The sequence below is a fragment of the Nematolebias whitei genome, chromosome 1 (genome assembly GCF_014905685.2).
Source record: "Nematolebias whitei isolate Nwh7 chromosome 1, NemWhi1, whole genome shotgun sequence".
Taxonomy (NCBI): domain Eukaryota; kingdom Metazoa; phylum Chordata; class Actinopteri; order Cyprinodontiformes; family Rivulidae; genus Nematolebias; species Nematolebias whitei.
This window is the reverse complement of record NC_056498.1, coordinates 55,359,642-55,374,923: the sequence shown is the minus strand read 5'-3', so window position 1 is coordinate 55,374,923 and position 15,282 is coordinate 55,359,642. Positions and strand designations below refer to the sequence as shown.

At 39.1% G+C, this 15,282-nt stretch overlaps 1 protein-coding gene across 1 annotated transcript in view; it reads left to right on the top strand.

The window, feature by feature from the left end:
* dst (dystonin) overlaps nucleotides 1–15,282 on the top strand; it is a gene marked incomplete in the record, with an annotated part of 132,113 nt that overhangs the window by 101,936 nt on the left and 14,895 nt on the right. The window contains 17 exon segments of the mRNA XM_037695034.1: nucleotides 850–951; nucleotides 1,444–1,545; nucleotides 1,900–2,073; nucleotides 3,464–3,619; nucleotides 3,808–4,005; nucleotides 4,924–5,052; nucleotides 5,606–5,776; nucleotides 7,901–8,056; nucleotides 8,233–8,439; nucleotides 8,709–8,828; nucleotides 10,063–10,232; nucleotides 10,316–10,475; nucleotides 11,564–11,758; nucleotides 11,833–11,961; nucleotides 12,298–12,441; nucleotides 13,994–14,182; nucleotides 14,270–14,399. Of these exon segments, the coding sequence (XP_037550962.1) occupies nucleotides 850–951; nucleotides 1,444–1,545; nucleotides 1,900–2,073; nucleotides 3,464–3,619; nucleotides 3,808–4,005; nucleotides 4,924–5,052; nucleotides 5,606–5,776; nucleotides 7,901–8,056; nucleotides 8,233–8,439; nucleotides 8,709–8,828; nucleotides 10,063–10,232; nucleotides 10,316–10,475; nucleotides 11,564–11,758; nucleotides 11,833–11,961; nucleotides 12,298–12,441; nucleotides 13,994–14,182; nucleotides 14,270–14,399 (2,632 nt within the window).

The window sequence follows — 15,282 nt, the reverse complement described above, 5'->3', positions numbered from 1 at the left end:
CCCCCCCCCCAATCAATAGCTGTGTTTACATGCACATATGTAATCAGATTTAATGGCCATTTGGAATAAAAATGCGTCATGTAAATGCTCCATTCTGATAATTTTTTTGTTGATTCAGCTTGATTTGACAGATTTTGTAATCAGAATGAGATGGGTGGTTTATGCCGATTCATAATCTGAATGGTGTGCATGTAAACACTTAATCTGTTCATTTTTTTCTGATTGTGGAAAACTGACCTGACTACACATGTGCAACCTATGTCTACTTCACATATTTCCACCAGGCTAATGCTAATAATATTAGCATGTCGGGGAAGCAAAACTGGTCGGTGAGCGACACACTTTCTACTAAAAACTTTGAAAGAGCTCCTGTAGCTCAATCAGGGAGGGCAGTAACGTCTCCACCATCATAAAAACCTGGCACGGGTCCATTTTGGACGCTCAGGTTTGTTTACGTTCGTCCCGGAAGTAAAACAGAAGTAGAACTTCTGTGTTTTTTAAGGAGAGTTTACCACTCTGTGCATGTCAGTACTTCTATTCAGAATAAAAGCCCGCCGCATGTAAACGCTCGTCGTGAACGGATATATTTGAATTATTTAATCAGAAAACATTTCATTCCGGTCAAAGAATTTTGCGCATGTAAACATAGCTATTGTCAGCACTGGGGGCTAAGCACCCCTAAAGGTTAGCTTCTAGAATCGCCCCTGCGGATTACCACACACACACAAAAAAAAACAGTTTTACAAGAAACTTGTATTTGTCTTACTGTAGTTTACTGCAGAGATGTCACTTGCTGATTCACGTGATCAGATTTCATCAGCTACATTCAGGTAACGTGATGTTTTGCAGGTGAACTCAGCGTGGGAAAACCTCAACAAGACTTGGAAGGAAAGAGTAGAGGGACTGGAGGAAGCTATGCAGGCGGCCGTGCAGTTTCAAGATGGACTGCAGGTATTTGGATCACAACAATACACAGTTTTGAGAATGGGAACCATCAGTGATTATTGCAATTTATGTCTGTTTTCATTAAAAAATACATAAAACTTTCAAAAACACCAACGTGAGCCACAGCATTTTAAGACCTTCAGATGAAACAACAGATTCTAGTGGAGATGCTTGGAGTGATATGACATTTTACAAGAGCCACGTTCATTTAGAAGCAATAAACACCAGCCTCAGTCTGGTGCTATATTTGGCTCTGGCTTTAACTCATAAAGTTCCTATAAAGTCTTTTTCACTGTGGGAGACAAATCTTCGCAGCTGGTTTAATTTAAATTAAATTCAGGCCATAGGTCTGTTTTTTTATTTTGTATGTTTACTCAGTTTTTAACCGTACCAACCGGCCTTTAGATTTAGTGCATAATGAAACCAAGTGAAACATGACTCTCTTTGCACTAATCTTTGTTCTCTCACTTTAACAATGGTTTTCTGCTTTGTATTCAGGGTATGTTTGACTGGGTGGATATTCTGGAGAGCAAACTGGATTCAATGTCCCCCGTGGGCACAGACCTGGAGACGGTCAAGCAGCAGATTGTAGAACTCAAGGTACTGGCTTTGTGTTTAGATAAAGGATGACAAATTACTGCTGTGATTGTATGAAAACATGATCATTCTCCTCTGCTCTGGGTTATAAATTGATTTGTTTACATTCAGTTTTTGCTGTCAGGGCAGATGACAACAACATCTGTATTTATATTCAGTGCTCCATTCATGAGCAGTGCGAGTCCATCTCTTTTTTTTGTGTGCAAATACTGCTTCACAAAGTACTTTCGTGTACTTTGTACTTTGATGTACAGGCTGACAAATCTTTCCCTTCAAAGACAGAGATGCTATTGTCTGTGTAACTTTAGTGCTTTTGTTGACGGTTCGGGTGTGCCGCTGCATGCGTTGTTCTTTCAGGAGTTCAAAGGAGAAACGTACCAGCTCCAGATTGAGATGGAGCGCCTGAACCACCAGGCCGGCCTCCTGCTGAAGAAGGTGAGGGAGGAGACGGATCGCTGCGCCATCAACGAGCCGATGTCCGAGCTCAAGATGCTCTGGGACAACCTGGACGAGAAGATAATCAGCCGCCAGGTCAGAGCAGGGAACAGTACTACCAGAAAATGACTGGTTCTTATTGTTCTGTTTATTATTTATTATTTTTATGTTTTAATTGAACCCTCCTGTGTTCGTTTCTGAGGAACAGCTATTGGGTCAATTTGACCCGGGGAATATTTAATCATGCAATAGGGTCAGAAACACCCCCAAAATCCCCCAAGACATATTTGTTTCTGATTATTAACTCCATTATTAACCATTTCAATCAATATTTTAATATTGTTTTTTTGTTTTCTTTTTTTTTCTAAATGCACTTTTTTTTTAATGTCCATTGGAAAAATCTACACAGAACAAAATGGTGGTTATACATGAAATAGATTTTTTTTTTTCCTTTTCAAAAAGTGATGTTTATAAATGAACTTGAGACACCAGTTTTGTTCAGAGTTAAATTGACCCGAACAGTATCTATGTAATATCTATAGATGGGGGAGGGTGTTGCAAATACTGTATGTAAAATGAACCATTTTCATTTTATATGTTGATTATCCTTATTAAGCCAAGCAGAAGAAGTTTCATTTTGAAAAAATACTTTCAACATTTCATTTTTCATTTATTTTTATTTATTTTTTTACTTTGGAATTGGTCAATTTAACCTATGAAACCAATTTTTGTCACTAATCTCCAAAAGTTTTACTTTTGAGGTTCTGTTGTTATTCTGATCAGTTCTGAGATAGCCAATAAATATAAAGGAAAACATAAATAAATGTTTGTTTCCTCCCAAGTACAGGATCTTGACCAGGGGTCTGCAATCTGCGGCTCTAGAGCCACACGCGGCTCTTTGGTCCCTCTGCAGCGGCTCTTTCAAGCTTTGACCAAAACTGACATAAAACTGAATTTTATTGGTTGTACAAACAACAAAAAAATGGATTACTGGTAGTTCAATCTGTTTTCCAGTCGTTTCTTTTGCAAATACGTGAAAAATGGAGCGAGTACAAGGAGTAAAACATACTTTAACTTGATGATTTATTTCTTTATATAAAGCATAGTTTACAGATTTTTTAAATTAAAAAAAGGTAAAAACTTTGTTTTTCCTCCCTTATTTACAATTATCTGGTCTTTTTCGTTAATAAATATTAAAAATCATTAGATATTTTATGCTTTATAATGTCACCCCTACTGGCCACAAATGCCCCCTCCAGCAAATCTAAAGTGGCCCACGGGCCACCAGTTGATGACCACAGTTGTAGCCAGTTGTTGCGGCTCCCAACACGTTTAATGTCGTGGACGAAAGCGTAAAAATGGCTCTTTTGATCGTAAAGGTTGCAGACCACTGAGCATTACCTCCGTAAGACAAATGACTGTGTTGTGTGTGCTAAATGCTTTTACTGAATGTCATGTCTAATGGGTCAAATTGTCATAAATCCAGCACAAACTGGAGGGAGGCCTCCTGGCTCTGGGCCAGTTCCAGCATGCCCTGGACGAGCTGCTGGCCTGGATGAGCCACACCGAGGAGCTGCTCAACGAACAGAGAAAAGCTGCAGGAGACCCCAAAGCCATTGAGATAGAGCTTGCCAAGCACCACGTATGACGAGTCCTCTTGTTTGTAGATTTGTTTTGAAATGTGTTAATTCAAATAACAGTATAAACTTTTACAAATCTATAGAAATCATATGTTGATTGCATTTTCAACCGATTTATTTAGTCTTGGTGACGTCCTTTATGCTATTCAGGTAACTTTTTTGCCACTCCTGGTTGCTTTTTCCCCAACAGGTTCTCCAGATAGACGTGTTAGCTCACAAATCAACCGTGGAGACGGTGAACAAAGCCGGTAATGAACTGGTGGAGTCGAGTGCTGGAGAAGAGGCCTCCAGTCTGCAGAGCAAACTGGAGAATCTGAACCAGAGGTGGAAAGCCATCCTGGAGAAGGCGGAGCAGAGAAAGCAGCAGCTGGAGTCGTCTCTGCTTCAGGTTACTGATTTACATTTACCTTAACCTAATCCTGGTAGGTCTAAACAAAGGGACTTCTTTATTTTTATTATTTTTATTTTTTTTGTAGCTGTTTCTTTTTTCATCCGAGAAGTTTTCTTCGACATTTTTGTTGGCCTCAACAACAGACGCTAACAACCCTCACAATAGAGGGCAGGGAGCGTGATTTGCATGCGAGTTCAGGTTGCATTAATAAGCAGTGCATTGTCATTTAAAACCTGGAACTCCTTACTTTTCAGTCTGAATTGAGAAAACTCCTCGGATGAGAAACATCTTTAGAAAAATAAAGTTCAATTGCCTTCATTTAAACCCACATTATCGTAATACACCCAGGATGACGGAGAAGTTTCTCCTTTAAACTGTAACCTAAAACCACTGCACAATTTGTTTTTATTCAATAAAGTATGACTCATTATTTTATTCCAAAGGATTAAATATATGTCAAACCCAAAAAGGTTCTGTCACAAAGAGGGGTTATTCTACTTCCTTGTTCATTTTGATCCCTGTGGACTTTTCTCGTTACACATTTGACGTGGAATGGAGGTGCTGTGATGTGATCGAGAGCTTAAAGCTTCAATTTATTCCCAAATATATATGTTTGCATCAAAAAAAAAAAAACGTCTGAAAAGTGTATTTTAAAAAGTTTTATGTTTCTCGTCATGTGTATCCGAAGTTATTGAGAAATATAATCATGTCAAGTGACAAAAAGAGAGACAACAATCATGAATTGGCCCCTTGTTTTCCCTCAAAAGCTTCAATTCATTACGAGCCACCCTTTTACGCTGCTGAAACCGCCAGGAGCCCAGGGATTTAATAACTCAGTCATGTTCCTCTCCGGGTCTCAGGTTCCAAACAATATGCGTGTGTGCGAGGGCTGATTCAGGTTGTATTGTGTTGTAGGCCCAAGGTTTCCATGGTGAGATCGAAGATATGCAGCAATGGCTGAAAGACACAGAACGTCAGCTGTTGGCATCAAAGGCTGTGGGAGGCTTACCAGACACGGCTCGGGAGCAGCTTAACGCCCATCTGGTATGTGTTTAACAATCTGAAAGGCCGCTTACAGATGGCAGGCTGGCAATGAGGTGACCGTGTCGTTTCTGTGTTTTACCCAAAGTGTGAAAATTAAATGACACCACAAAATACACTACTTGCATCAGACTGCGAAGAAAAAAAAGATGACAAAAAGCCTTTTAAGTGTTTCTAATTGATTCCGACGTGTCTGACTATAATGACTTTGGGAATGTTTTCTTTCTTTGTTTTTCCTTTATAGTAATGGAGACACTTTTTCCTATAAAAAAAAAAAAAAATCAGTGGTGACATTTAATATAAGGAAAAACAGAAAGAATTTGGAAGCAATCACTTTTTTTTTTATCAAACTGGAAATATTATACAGTTTAAATGTTTATGAGAAAAATGCTTTTGGGGCTTTTAGCCTGCCTCACAGTGCTCATTCTTTTACCATTTTTGGACTAAACTTGGATTACCTGCTGACAAATGAACTGTCCTAAACTCTAAATAGCCTCACTGACAAAGGCATTTCTTTCCTGGTTGCCATTGTATCTTTTTCTTTTTCTTCTCACAGGAGTTGTGTTCTGCCTTTGAGGCCAAGGAGGAGCTGTATCATGAGCTGCTAAACAAGGGTCACCAGCTGCTCGCCATGACACCCGAGGGCCCAGATAGCACCACGGAGCATGACCTCGCCAACCTGAAGGAGAAGTGGGAAGCTGTGCAGACTAAGGTCACCGATAGAAAGGTAGGATGGGGGGTCGCCACTTTGTGGCTTTCACTGCTTTTTACCCAGATGATTCATTTCTTCAGGCCCCCTCTGCAAGGGACCACTGACAAACACTTGAGTCATGAAGGTGCAGCTGAGAGCCTTTAATCCCAGTGTTGGTAATGAATGGTGTAAGTGTTGGCAATGACACACGGGATGTGGTTACGCGGTGGATCACAGCAGTGGAGTTGCTGCCTCAGTGGAACAACAGGGTTATCATTTGCTCCCTGTAAAGTGAAGGTCTGACAAGTCAGTCAAATAAAAGACAGCAGGCATTTGAGACATATTTCTTCTTGCCAAACTAAACAAACGTCATCTAACCACCGCAACTCTCCTGCTGTCTCTATCAACGTTTTCAAGTAGAAAAATCACATTTTGTTGAATTATTCTAGTCTGCACTGACGTTTAAATTCAAGTTGCAACACTGTCTAATTAAACTTTCAGAAGCAATCATTGATAAATGTCTCCAACCATTCAAATTCTGGAGTCAACTCTGTTCAAGCTACCACAGCTAAGCGATTTTAGCAAAAGAAAAATGGCTGCAACTCTTGCAATTTTACAGGTACAGTAGTCCCTCGTTTATCGCGGGTATTCGTGACCACACTCACCCACGATAAGTGAAAAACCGTGAAGTAGGGATACAGTAGAACAAGTTCAAGTTCAGTTCAAGTTCAGTAAACTTTGTCATGGCGTGTCAAGCTGCAATCACACTCACCTGTTACTCCCAATCTCCCTCATTAAATAAACAATTTAAATTTAAATACTGTAATATTTTAAATAAACATTTCATGCAGCATGGATTGTTTATGTAAAATATTACAGTATTTAAACTTAAATTGTAGAGAAGAGAAGTGCAGCACGACAGCAAAGGGTTAACCTTTCACGTAGCAGCAGCACGTAGCAGAAATGTACTTCTTGATCAATTACACTGCAACAACTGAACATAGAAGTTCTAAAATAATAAAAAAAAAAAACTTTTAGCACTTTTATGTTTTGTGATTAAGACGATTTTACGATGTGACATACTTTGAATTTTAAGTTGCAAGACAAAAGTCGATCGGTGCATCTGGACAGCAAAGGGTTAACTCGTCACAAAGCCAACGCAGTAAGAGAAATGTGTGTGTGCAGAGAAGGAGATCAGCTGATCAGCTGCAGGAGGGAGCTTCCCCTGCACGTGTGGGCTGCACACATGGTGCAAAATCATTTAAAATAATTTATTTTAAATAAACAACCCATGGATCATCCATTAATCAGCCAATTGTGTCATGTCCAATTTTACTTTGAAAATCTGCAATATAGCAAACCACGAAGAAACGAGGGACTGTACTGAGCTGAATTTGGTATGGTAGTAGCTGAGAGTCATTCTCAACACATTTTCTGAACGCTAAGTCATCCATCCATTATCTTTATCTGCTTCTTCCGTGTTTTTTGGGCCGCATGTCCAGCAGTCAATGTGCGAGAGGCGGGGTATACCCTGGACAGGTCTCCAGTCCATCACAGGGACACATCGAGACAAACGAGACAAAAAATTATTCACTCTCTCACTCACATAGGGACAATTTAGAGTTGCCAATCTGCCAAACATACATGAAACCAGAGTACTTGGAGAAAACCCACACGTGCATGGAGAGAACATGCAAACTCCACCCAGATAGGCTCCCAGAACGGGATTTGAACCAAGGACCTGCTTGCTGAGAGGCATCTACCGTCTGCGCCACCGTTCTACAAAGTCATCGCATGAGAATCCACAATAGTGCATGAGTGAATAACGTCATTTGCAGGGTTTAATCAAAACAGCTGTTACCCATCTTTCCTCAGCATAAAACGATCTTAGTTTAGACTTCTGGCATTGTCAGCAAGTAATATGCATTTCTTAAAGAATGCTAGGCCTTTAATTCAGTGATGACGTTGCTGTGCATGTTTTTCTTTATTTAAAAAAATCATCATTGTCTTTCAGCTTCGTTATTAACGTCTCCAGAGATCTGCTGTTTAAACAGGAAAAAGTGCAGCACAGAGCAGTGAACTGTGGATTAAACACTAGAGTGTCTTGTTAATATTTATTTCAGACAAAAATTGCACAATTTATTTATTTTTTGTCCGCAGGCAAAACTAGAAGAAGCCTTAACGCTGGCCACAGATTTCCACAACTCTCTTCAAGACTTTATTGTTTGGCTAACCCAAGCGGAGCAGACGCTGAACATGGTCTCCCCAGCTTCCCTCATACTGGAAACCATCATGTTTCAAATTGATGAGCATAAGGTAACATTTATTGACACAGAACAGCTGTGCAGCTCTGGAAGGAAATGAAGTGGTGATGAAAATAAATAGATTTTGAAACTCTGCATGATTAATGATGCATTCCAGGAATAAAAACTTTATTTTTTATTATATAAATTAAAGTTCTATCCTCAGTTTGCCATGCTCTTTTTGCGCAGATGTTTGTGACCGAGGTGAACTCCCACAGAGAGCACATCATTGAACTGGACAAGACAGGAACGCATCTGAAGTACTTCAGCCAGAAACAGGATGTGGTGCTGATCAAGAACCTTCTGTTGAGCGTGCAGGGCCGCTGGGAGAAGCTGGTGCAGAGATCTGTAGAGCGAGGTCGTCTGCTGGACGATGCCAGAAAACGGGCCAAGCAGGTACTGGATGATGCATGTTTATACTGATTCTGCTGCAGGCATCTCTGTTATCAGGAACTATTATTACAGTTGGAACGCTCAATGGAAAAATGATGTTAGGCCTGATTAACATCCTATCCGCATGCTGTTACTGTATTTAGTGTGGACCGTTTCTTTTCTTTGGACCAGTAAGCTTGTGCATGTGAACATAAAGCAGAACAGTGCGATAAATCAATTTAAATATCACATTTTTTCAGATTTTTTTACACTGTTTCTTAATGTTTTTGCAGTTCCACGAGACTTTTAACAAACTGATGGAATGGCTGGATGAATCTGAGAAAACGCTGGACTCTGAAGTGGAAATTGCCAACGAACCAGACAAAATCAAGACGCAGCTGGTGCAGCACAAGGTGATGAATTATTTTTTTGCGTAGTTTTTGTCAGAGCTTTACATTTGTTTACAGCATAGTTTTTGTTTTTTTATTAAAGCACAAGTGAAATCGGTCACATACAAGATACATCTATTTATGGATTTCCTCTTCACTTTCTGTAAAAACATTGCTCTTTTTGACATTTTGCTCAGTTTCATGTCTTCTTATGATGTTTTTAGCATTTAGCTAGCTTTTTGCTTCTTTTCTTTTCAACTGCTATTCTGCTACATTTAGCTTCTATTCTACTGTAATTAGCTTCAAGACATAATTTTGATAAGTTTTAGCTAACATTTCAGTTCTTTTAGCTGCTTTAGCTATTAGCATTTTGGTATTTTTAGCTAGCCTTTTGCTGCTGTTCCTTTTAACTGCCATTCTACTACATTTAACTACTATCCCACTACAATTAGCTTTGAACCTTCTTTTTTATACTTTTTTGCTAACTTTTCAGTTCTTTAAGCTGCTTTTAGCTATCACTTACCATTTTGGTATTTTTAGCTAGCCTTTTGCTGCTGTTCCTTTTAACTGCATTCTGCTACATTTAGCTACTATCCCACTATAACTAGCTTTGAGCCATCTTTTTTAATACTTTTTAGCTAACCTTTCATTTCTTTTAGCTGCTTTTAGCTATTAGTTAGCATTTTGGTACTTTTAACTAGCCTTTTTGATACTTTTAGCTGCATTTTACTTCTTTTAGCTAGTGCTTTGATTTATTAGGTGTTAGCTAGTGTTTTATTCCTTTTAGTTAGTGTTCAGCTTCTTTTAGCATTTAGCTTACTCAGCCTCGGCCAATTCACCAAATTTCAGCAAAGTCATTCAGTGCTCAGCATCCACTCTGTATTTTCACAGAGAATAATTCTTTCTAGTTTATACTTGATTCTTGTTGCGTTTGCAGTGTTGTGTGTGGAGATGGGGCTAATCCTATCGTAATCCTGGGTGGGGACCAAATGTATTAGGGATTGGATACTTTTAATCTCTGTGGAGCACTGGCTGAAATTTGACCTGCTTTTTTTGTTTCCCCCACACAACATTGCCTTCTTAATCACAGCACGCACAAACAAATCCACACAGATTAGAATACATTTTGACATTCCAGCTCCAAAAAGAAGAAAACCTGTTTGCCTGCACATCTACAGACATTTACCAGCCCTCTAATGCAGACTGTTTTAAGCTTATTTATTTATGACTGATGATTTTATTATTTTTTTGCACGCAGGAGTTCCAAAAAGCTTTGGGCAGCAAACATTCTGTGTATGACACCACCGCTCGAACAGGCCGAGCCCTAAAAGACAAAACTGTCCTTAAAGACGACAAACAGAAACTGCATGACATGCTGAGCGAACTGAGGGACAAATGGGACACCGTTTGTGGCAAATCAGTAGAAAGGTGAAGATTTTTCTTCCCACATTTGGAACCTGTAGTCAGATTAAGTGTCTTATTTATTATTCGTGACTTGTTTTCCTCTGCAGACAAAACAAGCTGGAGGAGGCCCTGCTGTTCTCCGGGCAGTTTACAGATGCCCTCCAGGCTCTCATTGACTGGCTGTATAAAGTGGAGCCTCAGCTGGCTGAGGACCAGCCCGTGCATGGAGACATTGATCTGGTTCTCAACCTGATAGACACCCACAAGGTATAAGATGACACACTTTTGTTGAACTGATGGCTGATTACTGATGTTAACACCTGACATAAAAGTTGAAGGGTTCACCACATCCCCACCCGTTCGTTTGATCCTTTTATTGCCGGTAGCTTTCCATCCACAGACACTTAAACCACATCTGGGTTGGGCTATAAATTCAAGCAATAGAGATAGCACTGTTATACCTATTTCATTGCATTTAGTTTTTTTTAAAGTCCTTATTCCTGATTCTTTGAAACCTAATATAAGGGATGCACGATATTGTGAAAATTGTGTAACAGCTGTAAGAGCTGGTGACAAATATTCAGTAACAGCCATATGATATGCATAACACTTTAACTTGTATTAAATGAAAAGTGTTAAATGTTATTTATTAGCTTTAGTCACCTCACCTGCGATGCCGTCTCACTTGTGGAGGCTTGTTCCAGGTTCCTAGCTGCAGTGTGGGATCCTCTGCACTCTTGTGCATGAAGGACAGACTTTATAAGTTCAAAGTTTTTGTCTATCCATTGAGCTGTAAGGCTAATCATGCTAACGGGGCTAACACTTGGCGTCCAAATGTCTGTGGTAAAACTCACTCAAGTGCTATCAGCTATTAGCTTCTCAATGACATCGGAAATGACGGCTTGTAACTCGTTAAGGCTACGTCGGAAAAATATCTCAGACTGGGGACGATGTAACGAGGCTCAACGTAGTCCAAAAATCTTTGGAATCTGACATCCTCAATAAAAATAAAAAAAAAACGTCCACTCTGCCGACATTTTGAATCTTCCTCTCCGCCGTGATCAGATGAGGTAGGCGCGTGTGACGTCATCAATTTGTGCTGGCGCTGCACTCATCCTTGTCACTGGGTTTTCATACAAAAACAGTGCGTTTTATATTGGTGAGTTATTTTGATAGACTGGCCGATGTCCGATATTTAACTTTAACACTAATATCAGCTGATACCGATACCATGCCGATAATATTGTGCATCCCTACTGATATTATTATGCTTATTTATGTTCAAAGATGACATTTTAAAAAGGACATGTGATTCATATATTCTCGCATGATTTAACATCATCTCGTTGCTGCAGGTTTTCCAGAAGGAGCTGGGGAAGCGAACGGTGAGCGTTCAGGCTCTCAAGCGCTCAGCGAGGGAGCTGGTCGAGAACAGCCATGACGACTCCTCCTGGGTAAAAGTCCAGATGCAGGAGCTGGGCACTCGTTGGGAGACAGTGTGCAACCTCTCTGTGTCAAAGCAGACTCGGCTTGAGCAGTCACTCTGCCAGGTACCGCAGAGCCCCCCCTCAGTCTTTACACAGAAGGTAAAGAGCTGTACTTGATGTGTATCTTCTTGCTGCAGGCTGAGGAATTTCACTCTGCTGTTCATATCCTGCTGGAGTGGCTAGCTGAGGCCGAGCAGAGTTTGCGTTTCCATGGCAGCCTGCCCGATGATGAGGAGGCTCTGCAGGGGCTTATTGAACAACAAAAGGCAAGTGGTGAAAATTTGTTTGCTTAATTTATCGAACAAATCTCAAATGTATTGTTGAAGTTTTTTTTGGCACTATTAAAAGAATAAACTTGCCAGGATTCTTTTTTGATTACGTCTTTTTCTTGAATAAACAGTTAAGATTCTGTTTTGCAACCTGCCCTTCTTCAGGCCAAAAACGGAGTGCTTTAGATTATTTTCCTCGGTATGATTTCATCCGACTAAAATAGCTCTGCATTGTTCTCACATTAAAACACACATGGGCAGCGTTTCGTTGTTATGTTCACTGATGATAATCCAGTTCCAAGTGCAAGCTCTCCTCTGTTTACTACTTTTAAGGAGTTTGTGAAAAAGCTGGAGGAAAAGCGAGTGGGTCTGAACAAAGCAACCAGCATGGGGGAGGCCATTCTCAGCATCTGCCATCCGGATTCCATCACAACCATCAAGCACTGGAACACCATCATTAAAGCCAGATTTGAAGAGGTCAGTACACAGCTGCTTACTGGCAGATGTACAGTACCTTTATATGTAAGTTTAACAAAGCGCATAGAACTCTTTGAATTTGTCAAGTTTGTAATAAAGAAAGTATATTATGACTAGAAATTGCATTTCCTGTGAAAATGCAGTGTGAATGCATGTTGCAGAAGAACTTGCTGGAAAACAGCTGAAATTGGCTAAAAACATTCTGAAATGTACCTGAAATTAAGAACTAGCCTAAAATAGAATAAAACAGAAATAACCCATATTTGCTTAATTAGGTTTAAATAAACAAAAATGAGCACAAAAATTATGATATTAGCTAAAAAGCTGAAGTTAACAAAAATAGCTGAAAAGTAGCTTAAAAGACAGAAAGAAGCCTAAACTAATAATATGAGGCGGAAAGAGTTAAAATTAGTTCAAAAAGGTGAAATTAGCTGAAAAATCAAAAACTAGCATATAAACAGCTAAATAGTAGCTGAAATAGCAGAAACTAGCAGAAAAAAGCTGAAACGAGCAAAACAGGCTGAAATTAACATAGATAAGTGAATTAGCCTGAAAGTAGCAGAAAAAATGCTGAAAGATAGCTGAAAAGGTTGAACATGCTTAAATTAGCATAAAAAAGCATAACACATTTGCACAATTGGGCTAAAAAAAGCAGAATTGATCACAAAAAATGGAAATTATGTGGAGGGGGGAAAGCTGAAATGAACAAAAAAACTGCTGAAAAGTAGCTAAAAAGGCAGAAAGAAGCAAAATAACACGAAGTGGAGAAAGCACATTTTTGCTAAATTGGGCTGAATAAGTAAATTAATGCAAAAAATGTGGAATTAGCTGAAAAAGCTTAAATTAGCATAAAACAGCTAAATTCATTCAACCTTTATTTAGGCGCTTAAATAGTAGCTGAAATGGTAGAAAAAGCTGAAACTTGCAGAAATATGCAGAAAGGAGCAAAACAAGCTGAAAGTAGCAGAAAGTTAGAAGAAGCACAAAAAATATTTTAGTTAGCAGAAAGAATTTGAAAGGAGCACAAAACAGCTTAAAAAACAACTAAAATTAGCTGAATATAGCTGAAAAAATTGTTAAATTTGCACAAGGAAGCTGAAAGAAGCTGAACCAGAGCAAACTGTGAAATGAGCAGTAAAAGGTTGTAAACAGATCTAAAGATATGAATTATGTAAAATGAGCTCAATTAATTTTAGAAAAAAAAAAAATGTCAGGAAAGGCTAAATATTTCAAAAAAGCTAAAGGTGCACCAATACCAAAAGTCATAGCACCCTTCTCCTGAACGAGCTGAACGTTTTGATTTATGATTTGTTGAAATAGTTAGAAAACTGCGGGACGAGAATTACGCCACTATACGTACATAAGAAAAATGGATCACAATAGTATAAATGCTTCACAAGCGTTCACACAGGTTGTTATAAATTACTACACAAATGACAATGATCTTTTATGTGCTAACGTTCTCTGCAATTAACAGAAAATGAGATGGCTTTATTAAAAATTAGTTTTTGTGTTTTTAGAATCAACAATGTTTATAATGCTGCTATTACAGGTGCAGGCTTGGGCTCGGCAGCACCAACAGCGACTAGCTGCAGCCCTCACTGATCTGTTAGCCACTCAGGATCTGCTGGAGAATCTTCTGACCTGGCTGCAGTGGGCTGAGACCAACCTGAATGACAGAGATAAGGAGCTACTGCCTCAGGAGATCGAGGAGATCAAGAATCTCATAGCAGAACATCAGGTGAAGTCAAACTGCAAGTAAAATCAGTTACATCAACATATTTATATGATTTGTTTGTATAACAGTAGCTGGCGTTTCCCCTTGCAGGTATTTATGGAGGAAATGACCAGAAAGCAGCCAGATGTGGACAAAATCACCAAAACACATAAAAGGAAGCATTCTGTGGAGCCTCAGATTCAGTCTCAGATTCCTGTTCTGGACAAAGGAAGAGCTGGAAGTATGCATCAAACTAATATCTCTCACAGAACAAAGCCTGAGCCACCTGGCTTTGTGTTGAGTCACTGTAGGATGTGACCTCTTCATCCTCCACATTTTAGCATCTGGAATGATGTCATTGTGAAACTATTACTTTGTGAATGCTTATGAAGCATTCACACTATTGTGATCCAGTTTTCTTCCGTACGTTTTTCGGCATCTTTCTCGTTTCACAGTTTTCTAACTATTTCAACAAATCATAAATCAAAACATTCAACTTGTTCAGGAGAAGGGTGCTATGACTTTTGGTATTGGTGCAACTTTAGCTTTTTGAAATATTTAGCCTTTTCTGCCTTTTTTTCCTCATATAATGAATTGAGCTCATTTTACATCTTTCTAATCTTTAGATCTGTTCACAACCTTTTACTGCTCCTTTCACATTTTGTTCTGGTTCAGCTTCTTTCAGCTTCCTTGTGCAACTTTAAACATTTTTTCAGCTACTTTCAGCTAATTTCAGCTGTTTTGTGATCCTTTTAGATTCTTTCTGCTAACTACATAATTGTTATGTGTCTTCTAACTTCTTTCTGCTCATTTCAGCTTGTTATGCTCTTTTCAGCTTATTTATGCTAGCTGAAGTTATTTCAGCCATAACTGTTTATGCTAATTTTAGCATTTTAAGCTAATTCCACAATTTTTGCACTGCTTTTAACTTTTTTCAGCCTGATTTAGCACATATGTGCTCTTTCCAATTCCTTCTGGTAATCTAAGCGTATATCTGCCTTTTTAGCTATGTTTCAGCTGGGTGGTTTTTATTGTTGTTGTAAATTTCTGCTTTTTCAGATAATTTTCACTTTTTTGTGCTCATGTCTGCTTCTTTAAGCCTAAACATGCTTTTTCTGCTTTCC